At 45.4% G+C, this 19,351-nt stretch overlaps 1 protein-coding gene across 3 annotated transcripts; it reads right to left on the bottom strand.

The window, feature by feature from the left end:
• Positions 1 to 103: 103 nt before the first annotated feature.
• Positions 104 to 16,003, bottom strand: ZFP57 (ZFP57 zinc finger protein). Of its 3 annotated transcripts, none has more exons than XM_037167084.2 (5): positions 15,938 to 16,003; positions 3,187 to 3,392; positions 2,613 to 2,739; positions 2,030 to 2,110; positions 104 to 1,400 (listed from the first exon to the last, which is right to left on the bottom strand). In XM_037167084.2, the coding sequence occupies exons 2-5, from the start codon at positions 3,316 to 3,318 to the stop codon at positions 133 to 135; spliced, it is 1,608 nt and encodes a 535-aa protein (XP_037022979.2). In that variant the 5' UTR covers positions 3,319 to 3,392; positions 15,938 to 16,003; the 3' UTR covers positions 104 to 132. The 3 variants fall into 3 exon arrangements, with proteins under 3 accessions (XP_037022979.2, XP_053523375.1, XP_053523376.1); XM_053667400.1 differs by lacking the exon at positions 15,938 to 16,003 and adding an exon at positions 5,508 to 5,749; XM_053667401.1 differs by lacking the exon at positions 15,938 to 16,003 and adding an exon at positions 5,666 to 5,749.
• Between the last annotated feature and the right edge of the window lie 3,348 nt (positions 16,004 to 19,351).

The raw sequence follows: 19,351 nt of genomic DNA, 5'->3' as shown, positions 1-19,351 counted from the left end.
ACCACTTCCTGTCCCCTTTCCTTTGTGCATGTCCTTGACTGTCCTCTCCTCTCTTCCTCTACACCAGCCTCCTTACTCGATAGGTCATCAGGAAAACCAAACACAAGGAAAGGCCTCAGTCAGAAAGGCCATTTATTTATGTTCCGAGACCATGCCTGCCTCATTTCCTTTTTTTCCTCTGTATACATTCTCCCTTCCTTTCCGCCCCTCTCTTGGGGGTATGGACCCTAGGAGATCCATTTCCTTCCCTGCCGTAGGGGAGCCATTGTGAAAAAGGCCAAGCCACTGGCCCAGGACAGCCCAGCATTTATGCGGACTTCCCAAGCATAGCCCCTTGCCTTTGTACGTCCCCCAGTGACCCACAAGATCCTCCCTCTCCCCAAAGCAAATGTCGCAGACAGGGCAACGGTAGATCTTCTGCTTCCAGTGAGTCTGCTGGTGCATGACCAACCCAGATGATGAGCTGAAGGACTTGCCACAGTAAAAGCAGCAGTTTGATTGTTCTGTGAGGTGGGCCTTCTGGTGCCTGGAGAGATAGGCTTTCTTACTAAAAGTCAAAGGACAATAAGGGCAAGAGAAGACCTTGAGTCTTGAAGGCTTTGGTAGGTGAGACTTGGACCTGGTATTCAGGCAGAGGACCCTACAGTTGGCTGCCTGAGTCCTGGTCACAGGCCCTGGGGTAGTAGTAACTGGTGTCTGAGTTCTCACAGTAATCACCTGGTTCTTGGCTGCAGGTTCCTGGTTTCTACCTATGGATGGCTGGGGGTGAGCTACAGGACCCTTGGTTTTAAATATGGGTTCTTGGGTCCTGGTCACTGATGTGTGGTGCCCAGCCACAAGCCCCTGGCTCCTGATAGTGGATTCCTGGAATCCAGCTGTGGTACCTAGAATCGTCACAAAATGCTTCTGGTTCCCAGACACTAGCTCCTGGTTTTGGTGTGTCTTCTGGTGGCGTTTGAGCTCAGATTGGTCCCGGAAGCTCTTCCCACAGAAGGAGCATGAATGAGGCCGGTAACCCAGGTGGACACGGCGGTGACGACTCAGTCCAGAAGCATCACAGTAGGTCTTGTCACAAAGTGAACAACAGAAGGGCCTCTCCCCAAGATGTATGCGTCTGTGGTAGCCGAGGGCCTTGGGGTTCCGAAATGACTTCCCACACTGGCTGCAGTTGTTCGTCCCCTTAAGATTGTGGACAAACTGATGGTAATGGAGGTTGGAGCGCTTACTGAAATACCTACCACAGATGTGGCAGGGAAAGGGTGGCCCAGCCCAGGATGCTGGAAACACTGGGGTCCTGCCCATGGACCCAGCCAGAGCAGACGACAGGCCTGACCCCCTGTTTCTGGTGTCCTCATCTCTCAAACTCTGACTGTATTCTTGAAGTTCCTCCTTCTTGCTTCCTATAATAAGCAAGAATAGTACAATAAGATTTACCCTGAGAACCCCAACATACCATTCAGTCGAAGCTCCTTCCCTCTTCCTGCCCTCACTCTTCTAATGAGTACATTCAGCATCACTCTTGGACCTCATGGGCTAGAGTTAAGAGTAACCTTTTGTGTTTTTCAAATTAAAAGCAAATAAAAATTTACCTGGGATTTTCAACAATATCAGATTAAAGTTTTAACCTATTGCCACATATTTTGAAATCCATTTCCTCTCATTGCCATAACATATCATGTAGACAAGGGCATGAGTGAAAGGAGGTGCTATTAAAAATCAAGCTAAGATGAGAGGTGTAAACTGGGTGTCCTGGCATCCAGGAGGTAGTTAGCCTGGCATTCATTCAGTTTCTCTCAAGTCCTTACTCAACTCTCAGGAACACGTCTCCGCTACTCCAGCTTGGCATCAAGTTCATCCCTTTTTCTTTCCTTTTCTCTTGGAAAGGACTTGCATCAAAAGAGTATCACTGGCATAAGCAACCTACATGTAGTGCCTCAGTCTCTAGAAACTGGAGATAATTCACTTGTCTTGATGGCTTATATATTCATCTTCTTGAAGCCAAGGGACTCCAACAGATGATCTTTCTTACCTGTAGAAAGGCCCTCTCCATTTGGGGGACAGAGATCTGCTCTCCACTGTTTCTCTTCTTGTTCAAGTTTGGTGATCAGATCTGGATTAGATAGAAAGATTCTAGTGGGTGAGTGGGAAGGAGAAAAGGAACTGAGATCCCAGGCTTGGCCTCTTTACACTGAATGGGGACAAGAGCCTACTTCCTTTTGTATCTTTGGTTTAAGAACCATAATCTGGGACATGTAGATGCAGGGGAAGACACTTGAAAGGCAAGCTCCTAACTAAGTGCCTAACACTTTAAGTGTCTTAACAGGAGTGACTCAGTAAGTATTGATTAGATGAATCAAATTTACTCAGTAAGTATTGATTCATCTAATCAATACTTACTGAGTAAATCTGCACATTTTGAGAATACTGTTATCATGTTACAAGTGTTACCTTGGCCTTCACACAGACTTTCATTTCTTTTCTGACCCAGATCTGTCACACCTGAGAACCAAGGGTCAGGGAAGCTACATGTAAGCTGATTGGTCTGCCCAGGGAAACCAAAGGTCACAAGGTCCTGGGATAAGAAATTTGTTGAGAGAACCTCGGCTTCTTACCCACAGACACCAGATTTTTGAAGATCTCTGACATAACATCCTGGTAGAGGACCCTCTGACGGGCATCCAAACATTCCCACTCATCCTGGGTGAAATTCACTGCCACATCCTCAAAGGTGACTGGCTTCTGAAAGAGCAGGACAGATTCAAGGAGTCTGTGTACATAAAAATAGACGTCTGGTTTCAAGATTCAAAAAACAAAGAGAAAAGCAGAACCATGGAAGTAAGGGGGAAATATGAAAAACAGGAATAAAGCCACCAACTGTGATACATGTAGAAGAAAGGAAAGATGGAGAGAAGAAAAATATAGAAGACAAGGGAAGGGTATATACTGAAAATAAATAGGAAGGGGAAGCAAAGGGAAAAAGGTCGCCACTCTGACAAATTTCAGGAAGTACTCCATGAAGCATGCCGGGTGGTACAAGGGACAGAGAAAGGCCTTGCAGCCCCTTTCTGGGTGTTGTTCAGCTTGAAACAGCCTGAGATTCCATTTCATCTGTAGACAGGGAACAGGGGAACAGATGAAAGAGCTGCTGCCAGGGCCTATCCCTTCTCTACAGCTTGGTCTCCTCACCTCTGCCCAGGCTGTCCACCAGCACTCTCTCTTCACAGCTGCCTGCAGGGCCTCCCTGACAGTATCAGTGCTGGGGAGCAGCCTCTGCACAGGTTCCATCTGTTTCAGCTGGCCAATCAACTTCTCTTCCATGGTGTCTCTTCTTCACTTTATCTACTTCTGTCCTCGTTCCCAGGGCAGACCGGACACCTCCCTGGGCTATCTCCCTGAGATAGCAGAGAAAAGAAAGAGAAGTTTTACAAAGGCCCAAAGTTTGAGAAAGTTTCCTGTGACAGATGTATCTGCTTCAAGGGGTTGTCTTCCTTTGGTTCCCTTAAAGCCTAGGCTACAGAGTTCAGGGACCTGGTCACCCCTGGCTCAGCTGCCATTGTCCGGTAAAGCCAGGTTGGGTCTAGAAAGGCATCTGTATTTCTCCCTGCTTCTAACCACCGGCTCATGCATACCACTAGGAGCCTGAGGTAAGAAAGAAATAAAACATATCAGTAACAGATGGGAGTAAAGAACAATAGCTTCTTTATTTGGTCAAGGAACTTCAAAAGTTATCCAACTCCTGCTCTGTGCCCTGGAATCCTCTCAGTACTGACTTGTCGGGCAACAACTGACTATAATTTTAACTAACCTAAAGTGTAGAGATGTTAAATTGCTCAAGGGTACTTTTGGTCCATAGCAGAATCAGTGTTCTAAGCCTAGATTCTGTATCACTGCAGACATAATATCCACTGTCCCAAAGCACTCTCTAGAGCAGCATGTGCCTGAGGCAACCAGCCCTGGGCCGGCACAACCACCTGCACAATTCTCTTCATTCTGATCTGGTTTCATTAGAAAATGAGGTTAACGGAGACACTCTCAAAGATCCCATCTAGAAGCAAAACAATATGATTCTTTGAATATTTAATGTATACAAAACTTTGTGAAGAAGAATAGTGATAACAACCCCAAATCAAGCACCTACTCAGGGCTCAGGCTGAGCCCAGCACAGGGTTGCCTGCCCACCCAGAATTTCCTGCTCTGAAGCAAACCTGGCTGAATTCCCCTCTGCCTGCTGACAGTCACTCACTCCACTTCTTCTCCCTCTTGAGATGGGATGAAAAGAATAAAGACATAAAAATCTGTTGATCTTTTTTCCTTTTCCTTTTCCTTGGACTGGTGATAGAACTGAAAATACCAGCAAGGAAAAGGGCATTTCACAACAGAGTTAATAAATCCCCAAGAAGGAAGTTGACAGGAAAGGTGCATTTCTGGGATCTGAAATTGAATCCGTCTCCCCTTCCTTTAAGACTATCCACAGTCATTCTGTGAGGTGTGTAGATCTGGATTATTCACCTATTCCAGCGATTTTCAACCTGTGTGCTGCAAGAATTTTTAAAACATGCAATACTTGACTATTTAGTCAGGGGCACTGACTTCTTTTCCCTTAGATTGTCAAAAAAAAATGTCAACAGTCAATACAACAATAGCCATCTGGTGTAAATTAATCAAAATTATACTTTGTTTTTTGTCAGACAATTAATTGGTGGGCCACAGAATTTTAGAAATTAGCTTATGTGTGCCATGAGATGAAAAAGGTTGAAAATCATTGTTCTGCTCTCACGGAGAACACATTAAAGGTAACATTTCCAAAAAGTACCAATAGTATCCTCAAGGCTCTGGCTTCCCTGTTCTCCAGCAAGAAAGACCCATCACTAGACCTCAAAATCGCATTTGCTGGGGCTGGTGCAGACTGAACGAGGTCTGGTAGGGGCAGCGGGGAGGTGGCTGTGAAGCTGGCTGGCACAGGTTCTGCACTCACGGCTGGTCAGTGCAGGCAAAATGGGCCAACTCCAGAGACTGTTCCCGGCTGGTCCCGCCCTTCCAGAATGTCTGTCCCCGAGGGAATGTGTCGCCATTTTCCAGTCCTGAGTCCACCCAGTCTCTCTCTAACCCCAAACCGATCAACGGTTTCCCACGGCACAGCCGTGGGATCCGCCCTCCAGCCCCCATCCGGTGCTCCAGCCACTAGAGTTTTCTGTTCTTCAGAAGAACAGGACGGTCTTCAGGTCTTTGCTCAGTCCCTCAACGGCCCAGCCCTGCCCTCCAGATCTTGGCCCCTGCTGGGTGCGGGCCCGACCAGGGTCCCCAGCAACCGTGCTCTCAGCGCTGGCGGCTCGGGCACTCCGCCCTGGCAGGCAGGTAACTGGAACGCCCACAGGGTGGGGCTTCTGTGCTCAAAATGCTGGTCTGCCCCCCGAACCTTCCTTCCCGGGACCCCCACTTTCCCAACACGTGCCAGGACCAGTCAGCGGCCGGAGTGCGCAGGTCACTGGGCCACAACCTTGACTCACCCAGGTCGACCCGAGCTGCCCCACGGATCGGACGCTCCTCCCAGACGGGAGAAGCGAGCGCTCTCCCAGCGGCCGTAGCTCAGAGGCGGAGGTGTGCGGGACAGAAGCCTTCGACTGGCCTAGAGCACGGCGAACCCAACGTCCCTGTGCCTACTCACCAGCCACGAAGAACCCACCCAGGGCCTGCGGCGAGCAGCTCTACCGGCGCTGTGGGCCCCAGGCGCCCTGCGACCGGCCGCGGCGACCCCGCCCACCCACCGCCGCGGTAGAGGCGTAAAGTTCGTAGGTCTCAGAAGCCTGGACGTAGGAGATCCGCCCCGCCCCACTACCTACCCCTCCTACCAGTTTTAACCGCGGATGCCACCTAGCGCTAGGATCTTTCCTTATTCCCAACCTTAATTTACTCTTGGAAAATGATTACATTTTAAGTTAAAAACCTCTGCTTAAAGCAGCCACCGACAGCCATCACCTACAAGTCAAAGGACAAAAATGAAACCCTCACAGGCCCCCGGAAGAGACATGGAGCCACATACCATTTTAGAAACGCAAAAGCAAAGGGCAGTATACACAACGATGATTTTCATCCTTGTTACCGTACAATCTTTTGGAGTGGCGGGCTGCTGGGTAGGCTGCTGGTGCAGAGGGCGCAGGGGGCTCGGGATGCAGGGCTATCTCTGGTCTCCAACTGGCTCCCTTGGATGTGCGGGCACCAAGTCCAGCGTAGGGAGGCGGGAGGAGGGCTGGGGCATCTCCAGGGTTCCTGATCGAGGTCCTGCAGTTCCACACTCTGCCTGTCCCCAGGGACCCTGATACAGTAGTCAGGGAACCCCAGGATTCTCCCCCATTGGCCAAGATGCACAGAAGGAGGTTCTTACACTGAGCCTCTGGGACGCTTGAAAGATGCATGGACAGGACCAAACTAGCAACATAATTGAATCGAAAAAAAAAAAAAAAAACCCTCCCCTCCCTAACCCTATAAGAATCATGGGCTTGAGCAGGTATGATGGGAGTCCACTGTTCTCCCAGGTCCACACCCAAATAAACCTCTTTCCTTTTGCACCTGCATCTGTCTCATGAGTCTGGCTTTCACTGAGCAGGCCGCTGAACCTGTGTCTCTATTACATGATGAGAGATGACAGGCACAGGTAGGGGAGCAGAGAGGACTACACCCTAGTAGAGTTCTACTTATCTCAGCCACTTAGCCGAACCCAGTTCAGCCTTTCTCTGCGACATCTTATTTTCAATCAGCCCAATGGAAAGATTTCATATTGGCAGTTTTACGAATTACAAAATGCTTTTGTAAATAAAGCCTTCATTAAAACCTCGCAAATTCCATTGGAGGTAGGAAGTGTTATTCCACGTTTGCAGGCCCAGAGATATTGAGCCTTGACAAAGCCCACATCCTGCTGCTCCAGGAACTAAACCAGATCCTCTGCTTTCAAATCACTACTCTGGTCACGGGCTCCATGGTTAGTACTGGATGGCTGACAGGTACAGGTTTTAAATCTCTGTGTTCCCAAGGTACGTGACAGCGCTCTGCTTTATGGACAAACAATTCATGTTAGTGGACTGAGGATAGTTGGCTGATGGGAAAACTGGCAGGAAAGCATGAGGTTAAGGTACCATGGACATTACCACCATGTTTAGATCAACATGGAAACACAGGCTGGGGAAGGGGATGCCAAAAATGCTTCCCATTAACCCTGGGAAACTAAACCAGCCCTTCAAAAAAGGCAGGCTCTGCCCTGACCAGGTGGCTCATTTGGTTGGAGTGTCGTCCCATGCACCGAAACATTGTGGGTGTGATTCAGGAACACACCTGAGTTTGGGGTTCCATCCCTGATCGGGGTGTACAGGAGGCAACTGACAGATGTTTCTCAAATTGATGTTTCTCTCTCACATTGATGTCCCCCTCACCACCACCTTCCTCGCTCTCAAATTAATAACATATTGAGGATTAAAAAAATAAATAAAATCTGACCCCGAACTGCCATGAAACTGCTTCACTTGTTTACTCTGTCAACATAAGAAACATTTAAACATTCAAAGAATTTTTATGAGTTTATTTGAACCAAACTGACAATTGCCAGGAAATAAAATTTCAAAAGATTGAGAAAATGCTCCATAGGAGTTTTGGAGCTAATTTTATACATTAGAATCAAAGGAAGAGGTGTAAGGGGGTTGGTTACACGAAATCTATTTCTGGTAGATTAGAGAGGTGAAAGAAAACAAAGCAAGGAAACCTCTGGAATTTGATAAAAAGTAAAAGAAATAGATACATACTTCTTTTACATAAGTGGATATAGGATAGTAACAGTTAACAATTAACATGATAATAATAACAATGAGAGGATTTGTGGTCTCAGCTCTTCAGTGCAGTGAGGGGTGTGGAAAAAAGGAAATTACCCTGACGTTCCAAAGGTATGTTATCAGTAGATGCAAAAAGACAATAGACAAGCTCAATTAAGGTAAAGGTTGACCTTTGTCTGACCTAAAACATGACTACCTCCCATGACTTGCTTTTAGTTAGAAAGTTTTCTTTTCAGACCATCCTATCTGGTTACTTCAGGTCTGAGTTTTGTAAGGCCCACCATGCAGGCTTCACCCTGAACTTGTCAGGTTTAGTATGTGGCCCCGCTTGCATTCACAGTCCTAATCCCAGCCCTAGTTCTGTTGATGGGAGGAACCTGGTTCTTCTTGCCGATGCATGTGAATAATTACAGATCAGCAAATCTATTAGCTTGCAATCTGTTTATTAGTGATCCACTCCCATGGGAGAGAACTAGCTGGAGTGGGGATGAGAGACAAAGTTTCAGGGCAAAGCAGGGCAGCAAAAGTAAGAGCAGCTGAAGACCAGGGTGGCAAGCCCCCAGGTGGCCTGAGAGGCCTGGTGGCCAGAGAGCCAAGAGCAACCCAAGTCCCCGAGAGTCAGTCCTTTGTTCTGAGGACTTAAATAGTTGGTGGGATAGGAGAAAAAAAGTTACATATTGATCAACAGGTAAATGTGATGCCAGTTTTCCTGGGAGATGTGACTACCCAAACTTAGGTTATGTGTGGGATTGTTACATCCCGGCCTTGCGAGCAAGAAGGGTCGGAGACTGCTGGGTAGTCAGAGGTATTTTATTGGCCAAAGTTTCAAAGTTTTACCTGCGCAGGGGCGAACTCTCGGGGTGCCTCCGGAGACACACGAGTGCCAAAATGGCTGCAAATGAGAGTGGCGCCTAACGCTTACAGACTAGGGTTCTTATAGAAGCGAGCAAGCAAGCAACTTCCAGAAGCAAAAGGTGGCAGTTAGCTACTGGCTCAGGGGCTTATGCTAGGGCTTGTGATCTTGCTGATGATTGGCTGGCAGGGCTCATGAACAGCTCTTGCTCAGGTTAGCCATTGGCCTAGGGGCTCGTGCTAGGGGTAAAAATCCCCCCCCACCAACGGATGTTCCAAGAAGCTATCTGCTTAACTTCCTGGAACATTTGCCCAGGGGTGGGGGTGCAGTCCCCCCACCCAAGCTTGAGCAAGCACCTAAGGTTGAACAAACAACTTAGTTTTCTTAAGACTATTTCCCTTAGCCCCTAACAGGATCTGTTAGCCCAAATCCTTATCTCGATCCAGACTCCATTCGTTCATCTTGTTGTAAAACAAATATGTGACAGGAGGCACTTAATTAAAATTGGAGCAGTTACCCAAAGTTGTTTATGGGCTCTTTCTGTAAGCATCAGGGACTCCCTCATAAAACAGATAGTGACCAGAGGTAAACAATTAACTGAAGTTGTTTTATGGGCTTCTTCTTTGGGCGCTGGGGACCCTCTCCTGCATTCCAGTCCCTGGGATGAAAGCACAGTTTCAAGGCTCTCTTTCCCAGATAGTGGAAATGCTACATAGAATTTCAAGGGCTTCCCTCCTTCCTTGTTAACATAGTGTTTCTTATGATGCTGGAATACCTGGTAATATTGTCAGACCAGGCTCAGGACTGCTGAGTTAGTGTATGTAAGACCTGTCTCCTTCCTCCCCTCTGCCTCAGTTTACTATTCATTCTACCTAAGTGGTAAATGTGTTGCTTGGCAACCAGGATGCTAGATGTCGGTCAGTAACAGCAGTGCAGTCTCAGAGTTCTTCCTATGCTGTCTCCTGCCTTAGTTCCAAATCACTTTATTTACAAAACTAGGGAGCTGGCCCCTGGGCCATAGTTTCCTGATTTGATTCTCAAATCTTGAGGATCATTTAAGAGATATGGGATGAATAAGGCATTTACTCATTCATTCAATAAGCATTACACCATAGGTTTAGAGATAGAGGGTGTTAGGAACTGCTCTGCCTGGTTCAGGAATTGCAACTGTTTAAGGCTGAGTGTGCGACCTCTGGAATGTGAGCCACTAAGGAGACAAGGCTGGTCTCTGGCAGCAGATGCTGCCCCTGCTTCACCCTCCTGCCCCCAAAGCATGATCGGAAGTCAGTGACGTGTAAGACCCCTCGGGAGCAACCTAAGCCAGACTCGATCACTTGGGAGGCCATCATGGCAGGACTGGGGGGGTGGCAGGCAGCAACAAAAAGGGAGTGATGGGCCCTCACCGCCTGCCCCTGGCTACTATAACATAGCCCAGTCCCCAAGTCCTCTAGGAGAAGTGCTTCCTGGCTCTAATCCACTTAAGCCTGAAAACCTGTGACCAGAAAAACGGTCCAACCTTTCACCAGCTAGCGCAGGCCCGGGTATTCTGGCAAGATAAAGAATTCTTAACAAACCTGTGAGATCTGCTCTAAGAATGCTTTTAGTTAAATGTTTCTATTTTCTCATAGTTTTATAGCCTTTTAGTTGATAGACCTTGATTTAAGGACAAGCCCTAATGGATTTTTGTATACTATCTGCTGTTTACTGTCTATTCATGATTCAGCTTGTACCTGAATGCCTGCACAAAAAAACCAGTAAGAGCCTGTCAAGGCAAGAGGTAGAGGGCATTCTCCACTAGAGAGAGTGTCCTGCCCTTTTCCTCCTCAGGACTCAGTAGTTCGTGTGAATTCATCATAATCATCTATAACTACATGGGCACTGCTGGTCAGTGCACGGGTCAAGAGGGACTGGGATAGATCCAGTTTTATTTATCTCTGCATGTCTCAACAGCACTCAGCACTATGTTTGCTTTGCAGTAGACTCTCAACCGAGTTACAGAAGTTTATATTCAAGACAGGAGAGCAATGCCATATGCACTACAGTGCAGAGCAAAGTTGGAGACAACCAGGTTAAGGAAACTGATTCAACTCTGATAACAGAGACTGAGGAGCAGTCTAAAGTGTGAGGTGGGGATGGTGGCAAGGGGACTATACTCAAGTTGAACAAGATATAAGATAGATATTGGGGACAATGAAGACAATGAGCTGGAGGAGAGCTGGCTATTATGGGAAATCCTGCATATGGAGCCTGAAGTTTGATAGAACTGAGGGCTAATGAGAAGGGGAAAATGGAGAAGCCCTCCTGGTTCTGATCTACATGGTTCCAAATACTGATACAAACCCTGGAGCTAACCACCAGATTGGTGACAAAGACCCTGGTCTGAAGTTTAGCAACAGCCAGGACACCATCTGGGCAACTGTCTTTGAATCAACTTCCTGGGTCTGGGTCTTTAACTATTGCCCCAATTCCTTCTCATTAATAGGCAATAAAATGGAAGACCTCCACCCTATTGTCTCAAGCTAGCAAGCTATGGCAAGTTTTCTACCTCTAAAGATTCAAAAAAATCTTTGAGCTACTGTTTGGGGAAGTCATTGAGAGGACATGACAGTCAGAAGACTCATCAACTGGACTGGGTAATCAGAGCCTCCACAACGCCTCCCCTGTATGTTCTGCCCACCATTCCCACACTAGGAGCTGTTTTAAGGACACAGCCGTGAGAATAAGATGTGTTGAGACCATCAGGACTGAATATGTGACTGAACCCAATTAAAACCTATAAACAAACTTTTAAGATTCTGATGGGGGTGTGTGAGTGTGAGAGAGTGTGTGTGTGTGTGTGTGTGTGTGTGTGTGTGTGTGTGTGTAAATCTACCTGTCTTGCAGCCACCAAAGACAAGCTTCATACAAAAGTTCTTATTTTTTAATGTATTTTATTGATTATGCCATTATGGTTGTTCTATTTCCCCCCTTCATTCCCCTCCACCCTGCACACCCCCTCCCCCACCATTCCCCCCGTTAATTTATGACCACGTGTCTCAAGTTCTTTAGATTCTGTATTTCCCCTACTATTCTTGCCCTCCCCCTATCTATTTTCTACCTACCATCTATGCTACTTATTTTCTGTACCTTCTCCCCCCTTCTCCTCCTCCCACTCCCCTGTTGCTAACCCTCCATGTGATCTTCATTTCTATGGTTCACTCCTGATCTAGCTGTCCTCTTAGTTTGCTTTTATTTTAGGTGTGGTTCTTAATAACTGTGAGTTTGCTGTCCTTTCACTGTTCATCCTTTTTATCTTCTTTTTCTTAGATAAGTCCCTTTAACATTTCATATAAGGGCTTGGTGATGATGAACTCCTTGAATTTGATCTTATCTGAAAAGCACTTTATCTGCCCTTCCACTCTAAATCAAAGCTTTGCTGGATAGATCAATCTTGGGTGTAGGTCTTTGGATTTCATGACTTGGAATACTTCTTTCCAGCCCCTTCCTGCCTGTAATGTCTCTTTTGAGAAATCAGCTGACAGTCTGATGGGAAACTCCTTTGTAGGTGACTGTCCCCTTATCTCTTGCTGCTTCTAGGACTCTCTCCTTCATTTGAATCTTGGCTAATGTAATGATGATGTGCCTTGGTGTGTTCCTTCTTGGGTCCAACTTCTTTGGGACTCTCTGAGCTTCCTGGATTTCCTGGAAGTCTATTTCCTTTGCCAGATTGGGGAAATTCTCCTTTATTATTTGTTCAAATAAGGTTTCCACTCGTGACTGTTCCTCTTCCCCTTCTGGTACCCCTATAATTTGGATGTTGGAACGTTTAAAGATGTCCTGGAGATTCCTAAGCTTCTCCTCATTTTTTTGAATTCTTGTTTCTTCATATTTTTCTGTTCGGTCATTTTTTCCTTCCTTCTGGTCCACTCCCTTGATTTGAGTCCCAGTTTCCTTTCCATTACTATTGGTTTCCTGTGCATTTCCCTTCATTTCAATTAGTTTAGCTTTCATATGTTCCTCTCATTTGTGACTAAAATCAACCAGTTCTGTGAGCATCCTGATCACCGGTGTTTTGAGTTGTGCATCTGAAAGTTTGGCTATTTCTTCATTGCTTAGAGTTATAGGCTCTGGGGCTTTGAGTTCTTCTTGAGCCATGTTTTGGTCTGTTCACACCTGTTATGTATGAGGAGCTGAGCCTTAGGTGTTCACTAGGGCAGGGCCACCCAGGTCACTGGGTTGTGAAGCTGTACGTGGGGGCAGGGTAAAAGGGGGGCAATAGTGGTCCCCTCTGCTGCTTCCTGCTGCTGGGGCCTGCACGGTCTATCTCACTGCTTGCTCCTTTGCCAGTTTATCTGCTCGCGAATGTGTGACCAAGGTCAGCCTGCCACCTTGCGCCCTCAGTGGGTCTGCCCACTGCTACTCCACACCTGGGATCCTCCCACAGCTGTCTGTGCGCCTGGGTCAGGCACCTGGATCCGACTGGTGGGCCTTTCCTGCCCGACCCCACTTCGCTGCTGGCTTCACCCCTCTTACCGGTCTGGCTGAAAGGTTCGTTGTTGTCAGACTTCCATATAGTTCAATTTTCAGTGGTTTGGCTGCGTTTTTGTTGCTAAAACTTTGTTGTTTTTAAACTTGGTTGTGCGAGAAGATAGTGTTTCCACCTACTCCTCCATCTTGGTGGAAGTCCTTCCCTTATTTTTTAAAAAATATTTTATTTATTTTTAGAGGGGGGAAGCAAGGGAGAGAGGGAGAGAAACATCAATATGTGGTTACCTCTCATGCACCCCCTAATGGGGACCTGGACCACAACCCAGGTATGTGCCCTGACTGGGAATTGAATCAACAATCCTTTGGTTTGCAGGAAGGCTCTCAATCCACTGAGCCACACCAGCCAGGGTAGTTCCATTGCTTATTAAACTCTCCAACTACCAATCTGTAGTAGCCTGCCTCTCAATCTCAGTGCCAGTATGCGGAACCAAAAATGGATTCTGCCACTCTACTTGGTGGGCAGAGCTTAAGGACATTTTCATAATTCTTATCAATACTCCCTTTGATCAATCTTCCTATAATTTTACTGACTTTTGTGCTGTTGGCCAATGGCCTAGCCACTTGGTCTGAACACTTGAAATACTAGACTTGTTAGACATCTCTCTTTGGAGCTTCAAACAGTGGAAATAAACCATAGCTGCTGATCTAACATATGGGTCACTCAGGTGAATGCTCACAGGAACAGTCTGCTGTCTGATGAGACTGACTGGAATCAAGTTGCTGATGGAGCCTATGTTGTGCAGATTGCCCCTACTGGTGCCCAGGTCCATTACCATACCAGGCATGGCAAGAAATTCACTATCTGGGCACAAAGTAAAGGACTCAGTCTGATTTATAATTGTCCCTACTACCAATTTTTGTCAATTTTTACAAGGAAGGCCACATAGTATTACCAGACAGGGACCTGTGTGGAATGAGTCTGCCTCAGGCCAGCATTCTTCCTATTGGGAAAATTTCACAACAAGAGTCCCAGTGATTTTGAGAGGACATTTATTATAGCTGGGGACAGTGAATCAAAGGAAGGACTTGGGGTAGAAGTAGTAACAGGAGAAAGTCTAGGCAGTGCTCTGCTTTGACTCCCCAGAAACGTTATAGGAAAGCAGTGAGTCAAGGCAGGGCTGCTGTTAACTCCCGGGGAAGTGAATGAAGGTCACAGTGACAGAAGTGATCCAAGGCAGGGATGCTTTTAGCCCTGAGAAGTCGGAGAAAAAGGATGTCTTGAAGACAGGGTCAGGGGGTAAGCCCAAGTCAAGCTATCACTGCCCTCAGCTCCCCTGGCTGCAAGTCTTATACAGACCCTAGGGTTTAGGAGGAATAAAAAGTTTATGGCCAGGAAGGAGCACAGGCATGCTAGCAAGCCTGCACTGCATCTTTGCCCTGAGGGCTTTTTATCTTTCTACTGTGGGTGACAGTATTAGAGGAGGGTTTCAGCCAAATATTTGTCAGCTTTACAGGTGCATTTTTAAAATGCCGATGTGAAAATGAGCATATAGGGAGGTTTGGGATTATTCTTTGATCTGCTACACTGTTTTACGTTTATTTGGTTCTAATGGGGTTTTTGTTATTTGTTGCCCTTAACCTGGCCTTGGATTTAGCTGGTACAAATAGCATTAACTGGGTCTCTGTTCTCTATTTCCCAGACCAGGGAGATTTAAGCTACGTATTTTGGGGCTGGGAGAAAAGTATAAACCATTTGCTCTAAAGTGTCCTTGGTTAGTTAGGGGAGATAAGATCTTGCAATTCACCAGCTGGCTATAAGTTATTCAAATTGTTTGGCCTTGTTTGATTTTTGTCTCAGTTTCCCCATTCCACTTGCCCAGGAATTTTCCTAGTTTTTTACTATCCTCTGACAATAGTAGGGGATATTGTTCACACCTGCTCCAGGAAATGAACTGCAGTGGATCTTTGACCCCTTCTCAGGAATATCAGTGGTGTCTCACCACTGTTGGCACCTTTTTAGGGCACAGTACTATTATTTTAGTTCCATCAGCCTACTACAGAAAATACTCTGCGTCATGTTCTTGGCATTCTGGACCATTTTAATTCTGATAGTGGTGTCCCTTTTATTGCAAAGCTTCATGCTTCCTACGACCCTTCTTTCCTGCAGGCTGAAACAGCCTTCTTAAAAGTTGACTAGAAAGGATTTTTTACTTTTTCTCTCTCACCTCCTCTAGGCCCAGCTTAGTCACTGAATGCTGCAGTCCCCTGGGCCCACCCACCTCCACCCTGGGGGAAACCCTGTCCCTCGGCGTCCTCCTGGTCTCAGATGAAAGGAATTGGCTTGGACACAATCTGTCTGGGGGAAAGGGGGATGGAGATTCCCTCTAGCAAAGAATGCCCCAAACCCTTCCCCAAAATGGCTTTTATTGAGACTGGTGTGTGCAGGTATATACAGCATACATGCATAGCTCATCAATTAATGTCAAAAAGCTATAGATATATAGAAAACAGATATTATTGGTTGATTACAACTGAAGGAACACAGAGCTCTTCCTCAGGTCAGGGTCTGTTAACACATGCTGACCTCAGATGGTGATTAAGGTGAGGTTCATGAGTTCAGGAGTTCACTCCCTATGCTTTGAACTTAAATATCTGGTTTATACAAACAGGGATATACAAAGCAAAGCAAGCTTGAGAGGGTACAATGCATTCTTCAGGCCTGATTTCCCATGGGAACCCTCGGTGCTAGCATCAGGTCATGCCTGCCTCCTGCATTCCCGGCTTTTCAGTCAAGACTTACCTCTTTCAAGGCCTTGCTTGCACAGGGCTATAGTCTCTGATACCACACAAAGTGGTCCCCAACACCATCCCTGACAAAGGATCATCTCCTCATGGCCACTTCCTGTGTAATAATCAGGTTGAAAGGGATGGGAGGTTATATAAACATATTTTGGAAATTCTAGGACACAATACTCCTATCTTTTCCCTGAAAGCCTGACAACAACCCCTGACTGGCCTGGCTGTTACATCCTCTTGGTGGGACAGCCCAACCAAAAGGGGGTGCCTAAGATGTTAAAACTTAATTCTGTCCCAGCTACTTGGATTTTCTTGTTGGATTTGCTTGGTCCTAGGTTATAAAAATAATGACCGCTTGGTTGAGTACATTGCTCACTAAGTCCCAAGTCCCACACAGACCAAAGTGCAGGGCATAATGTAGGTTTTATAGAAATGTTTTTGGTCCCTCCTGCTGAAACAGGGAAGAATTCTAATTGGTGCCATTAGGGTCACATCCTAATTCCTGTAGCCAACCACTAGCTACACTGATACTAATCATTATAGCCAAGAGAATGGGGTATTATGATTGGCTGGGACTTGGGGGGGTGGCAGTTCTCTGAAAGGAGGGTGGGATTTTGTTTACCAGAAAAAGGGACATTGGCAAGAACTACCCAAAAAAACCCCACTCATACTTACAGAACACAGCTTTAAGTACATAAAATATAAAAGAACATCTGGATATGTAACATTCACGTCCCAGAAAATTTGAGAAATTCATGGCTAAATTTCTTAATCTTTTCAATAGAATTTTCTGTTAATATGGGAGACTTTAGATGATTCATTCTCAACTAAGTCAGGATATATTAATTTCCCTGGAACAAGATGTATTGATAATGAAATGAGAAAACAATGGTGTTCTGACACATGGCAGACTCTTAGGTTTTATTTTCTCCCTTTACACCTTCTTTCTGCTATTGGGTTATCAACAGAAAATATGAGTTATGACAGGTGAGGAACAGTTTATTCCCTTTAATGGCAGTGGGTAATAGGTAAATTTTATTGATTTCTTTTTAAATTTTAAATTATCTTTAAAATTGATTTTAGGGAAAGGGAGAAATACTGATTCATTATTCTACTTACTGATGCATTCATTGGTTATTTTATGTGCCCTGACCAGAGTTTGAACCCACAACCCTTGGTGTTTGGGGACAACTCTCTAACCAACTGAGCTACCCAGCCAGGGCCAGTAACAGGTGATTTTTAGAAAGCCTATGCTATCCTGGCAATGCTGACCTGCTTACCACCCATCTTCAGAGATAAAATGTACTCTCATTCAGTCTTATTTGTGATGATAAACCAATAAAATACTTTATAGTTAGATCTATTTAAACACCACCCTAACTAGTATAGCTCAGTGGATTGAGTACAGGCCTATAAACCAAAAGGTCACAAGTTCTATTCCCAGTCAGGGCACTTGCCTGGGTTGCAAGCCAGGTCTCCAATAGGGGGGTGAGTGAGAGGCAACCACACACTAATGTTTCTCTCCCTCTCTCCTTCCCTCTCCTCACTCTAAAAATAAATAAAATCTTAAGAAACAAAACACCAATCTTGTACACTTTACATCTTGAGGCTCAATTTTCAAACACTTAAGCATTCATGGCTAAAGATAGTATCAGGCATGTTTTAATGAGTTCACTTTTATCTCATGTACCTGATTTAGTATAAGGGTTATAATAATTATCTTTTGTCTCCTGTCTCTGTAACCTGATAAATGTTCCCATTTGGGGCTTTCTTAACCCTCAACAACTGGTTCAGCTCAGCCTAAGACTAAGACTGTCCCATTCCTAGTGGAACACAATTCAATAGTTCTATGGCCTGCTTTTGTCAGCATTTCTATTCCTATTCTAGCCTTTTATCCTGAATCTTATAACTGCTTGCTCATCTTGTTCCCTTGTTTCAGCTCCTTAAATGGGTTCCATTGGTCTCCTGCCCGATCTCCAGCTTCTCAGGACTATTGACTTCCTTGCCTTCTTATTTTTTAAGGACTAGATTCCTACCCTTGATCCATCTCCCATGCTGCCTTTGCTGCCAAATGCCTATCGAGTCTTTGAGTCTTCTGTCTTGTCCTTTCTCCAGCCCACCCTAACTGTCCATTGAATTTAGCTACATGGAACTCTCTTATGACTCAATGAAAGAGGATTTGGTGGACTGATGAGCACTGAAGCCAGAATGCAGGCAGCTGGTATAGACTTTCTAAGATACCTGACTTTGAAGGAATTCAAAGAAATAGCATCACAACCTATTCTAATGGGAAAAACTTGAGCATATTTATAGGTCAGTAGGAATGATTGAGTTGAGAGGGAGCAGTTGGATATAGAAAGAGAAAGAACAGACGATAGCATGAGGTTATGAGAAAGCAGAGAGGTTGCCATCTTCTGCTGTGAGAACAGAGACAAAGAAGTGAGCAAAAAAAGGAAATGAGCAGATGCAAGGATAGACGGATGCAGAAACAAGAGTTGGTAGGTTACTGACTGCCTGGGCTTCAATCTCCTGTAAGCACAATAATGTGAAATATCTTTAAGATACTACATACTGATTTTTCTTTTTCTTTATATTAGCCCAAGCAAGTTTCTAAGGCTTGCAAACAAGAAATTTTGACTACAATGTCACTGTATTTCAACTCATCAAACTTTTCATTTATTTTTATTTATTTACTTTTAAAAGGATTTTATTTATTTATTTTTTAGAGACACAGGTAGAGAGAGGGGGAGAGAAACACCAATGTGAGAGAAACATTGATTGGTTGCCTCTCATATGAGTTCTGACTGAGGACTGAACCTGCGACACAGGCATATGCCCTGATCAGGAATCAAACCAGTGACCTTTTACTTTGCAGTACAACATCCGACCAATGAGCCACACCAGTCGGGGCTCAATGTTGTTTTTTAAAGGTATATTTTTGAGTATATTATAAGAAATTCCAGCATTCCCAGTACATTTGGGACTGACAACTCAAGATTTGTTTCTCCTCTATCTCACCTCCTGCTTTACAGAGAAAATAAGAAGCCACATGAATGAAACTCTTTCCTTCCTTTTCTTAATCTTCTTAAGTTATAACCTATCAATCATTTGATAGTTTGTAAGGCATCTTTCATTTTGAATAGGTGTCATCATTGTAAAAACATATTCAAATGGAAAACCCCAATTTGCAGCTACATTGTTTTTACAATGAATCATCAAGTTTGCGTCTTGGGATAAAATTATCAAAATATCTGAATGTTAGGGGCTAAGGGAAATAGTCTTCAGAAAACTAAGTTGTTTGTTCAACCCTAGCTGCTTGCTCAAGCTTGGGTGGGGGGACTGCACCCACCCCCAGGCAAATGTTCCAGGAAGTTAAGCAGATAGCTTCTTGGAATATCCGTGGGGGGGGGGGGGGATT

Source organism: Artibeus jamaicensis, unplaced genomic scaffold (genome assembly GCF_021234435.1).
Source record: "Artibeus jamaicensis isolate MK-2021 breed Jamaican fruit bat unplaced genomic scaffold, CSHL_Jam_final contig_469, whole genome shotgun sequence".
Taxonomy (NCBI): Eukaryota; Metazoa; Chordata; class Mammalia; order Chiroptera; family Phyllostomidae; genus Artibeus; species Artibeus jamaicensis.
The sequence above is the reverse complement of the archived record's forward strand: the minus strand, read 5'-3'. Positions and strand labels throughout refer to the sequence as shown.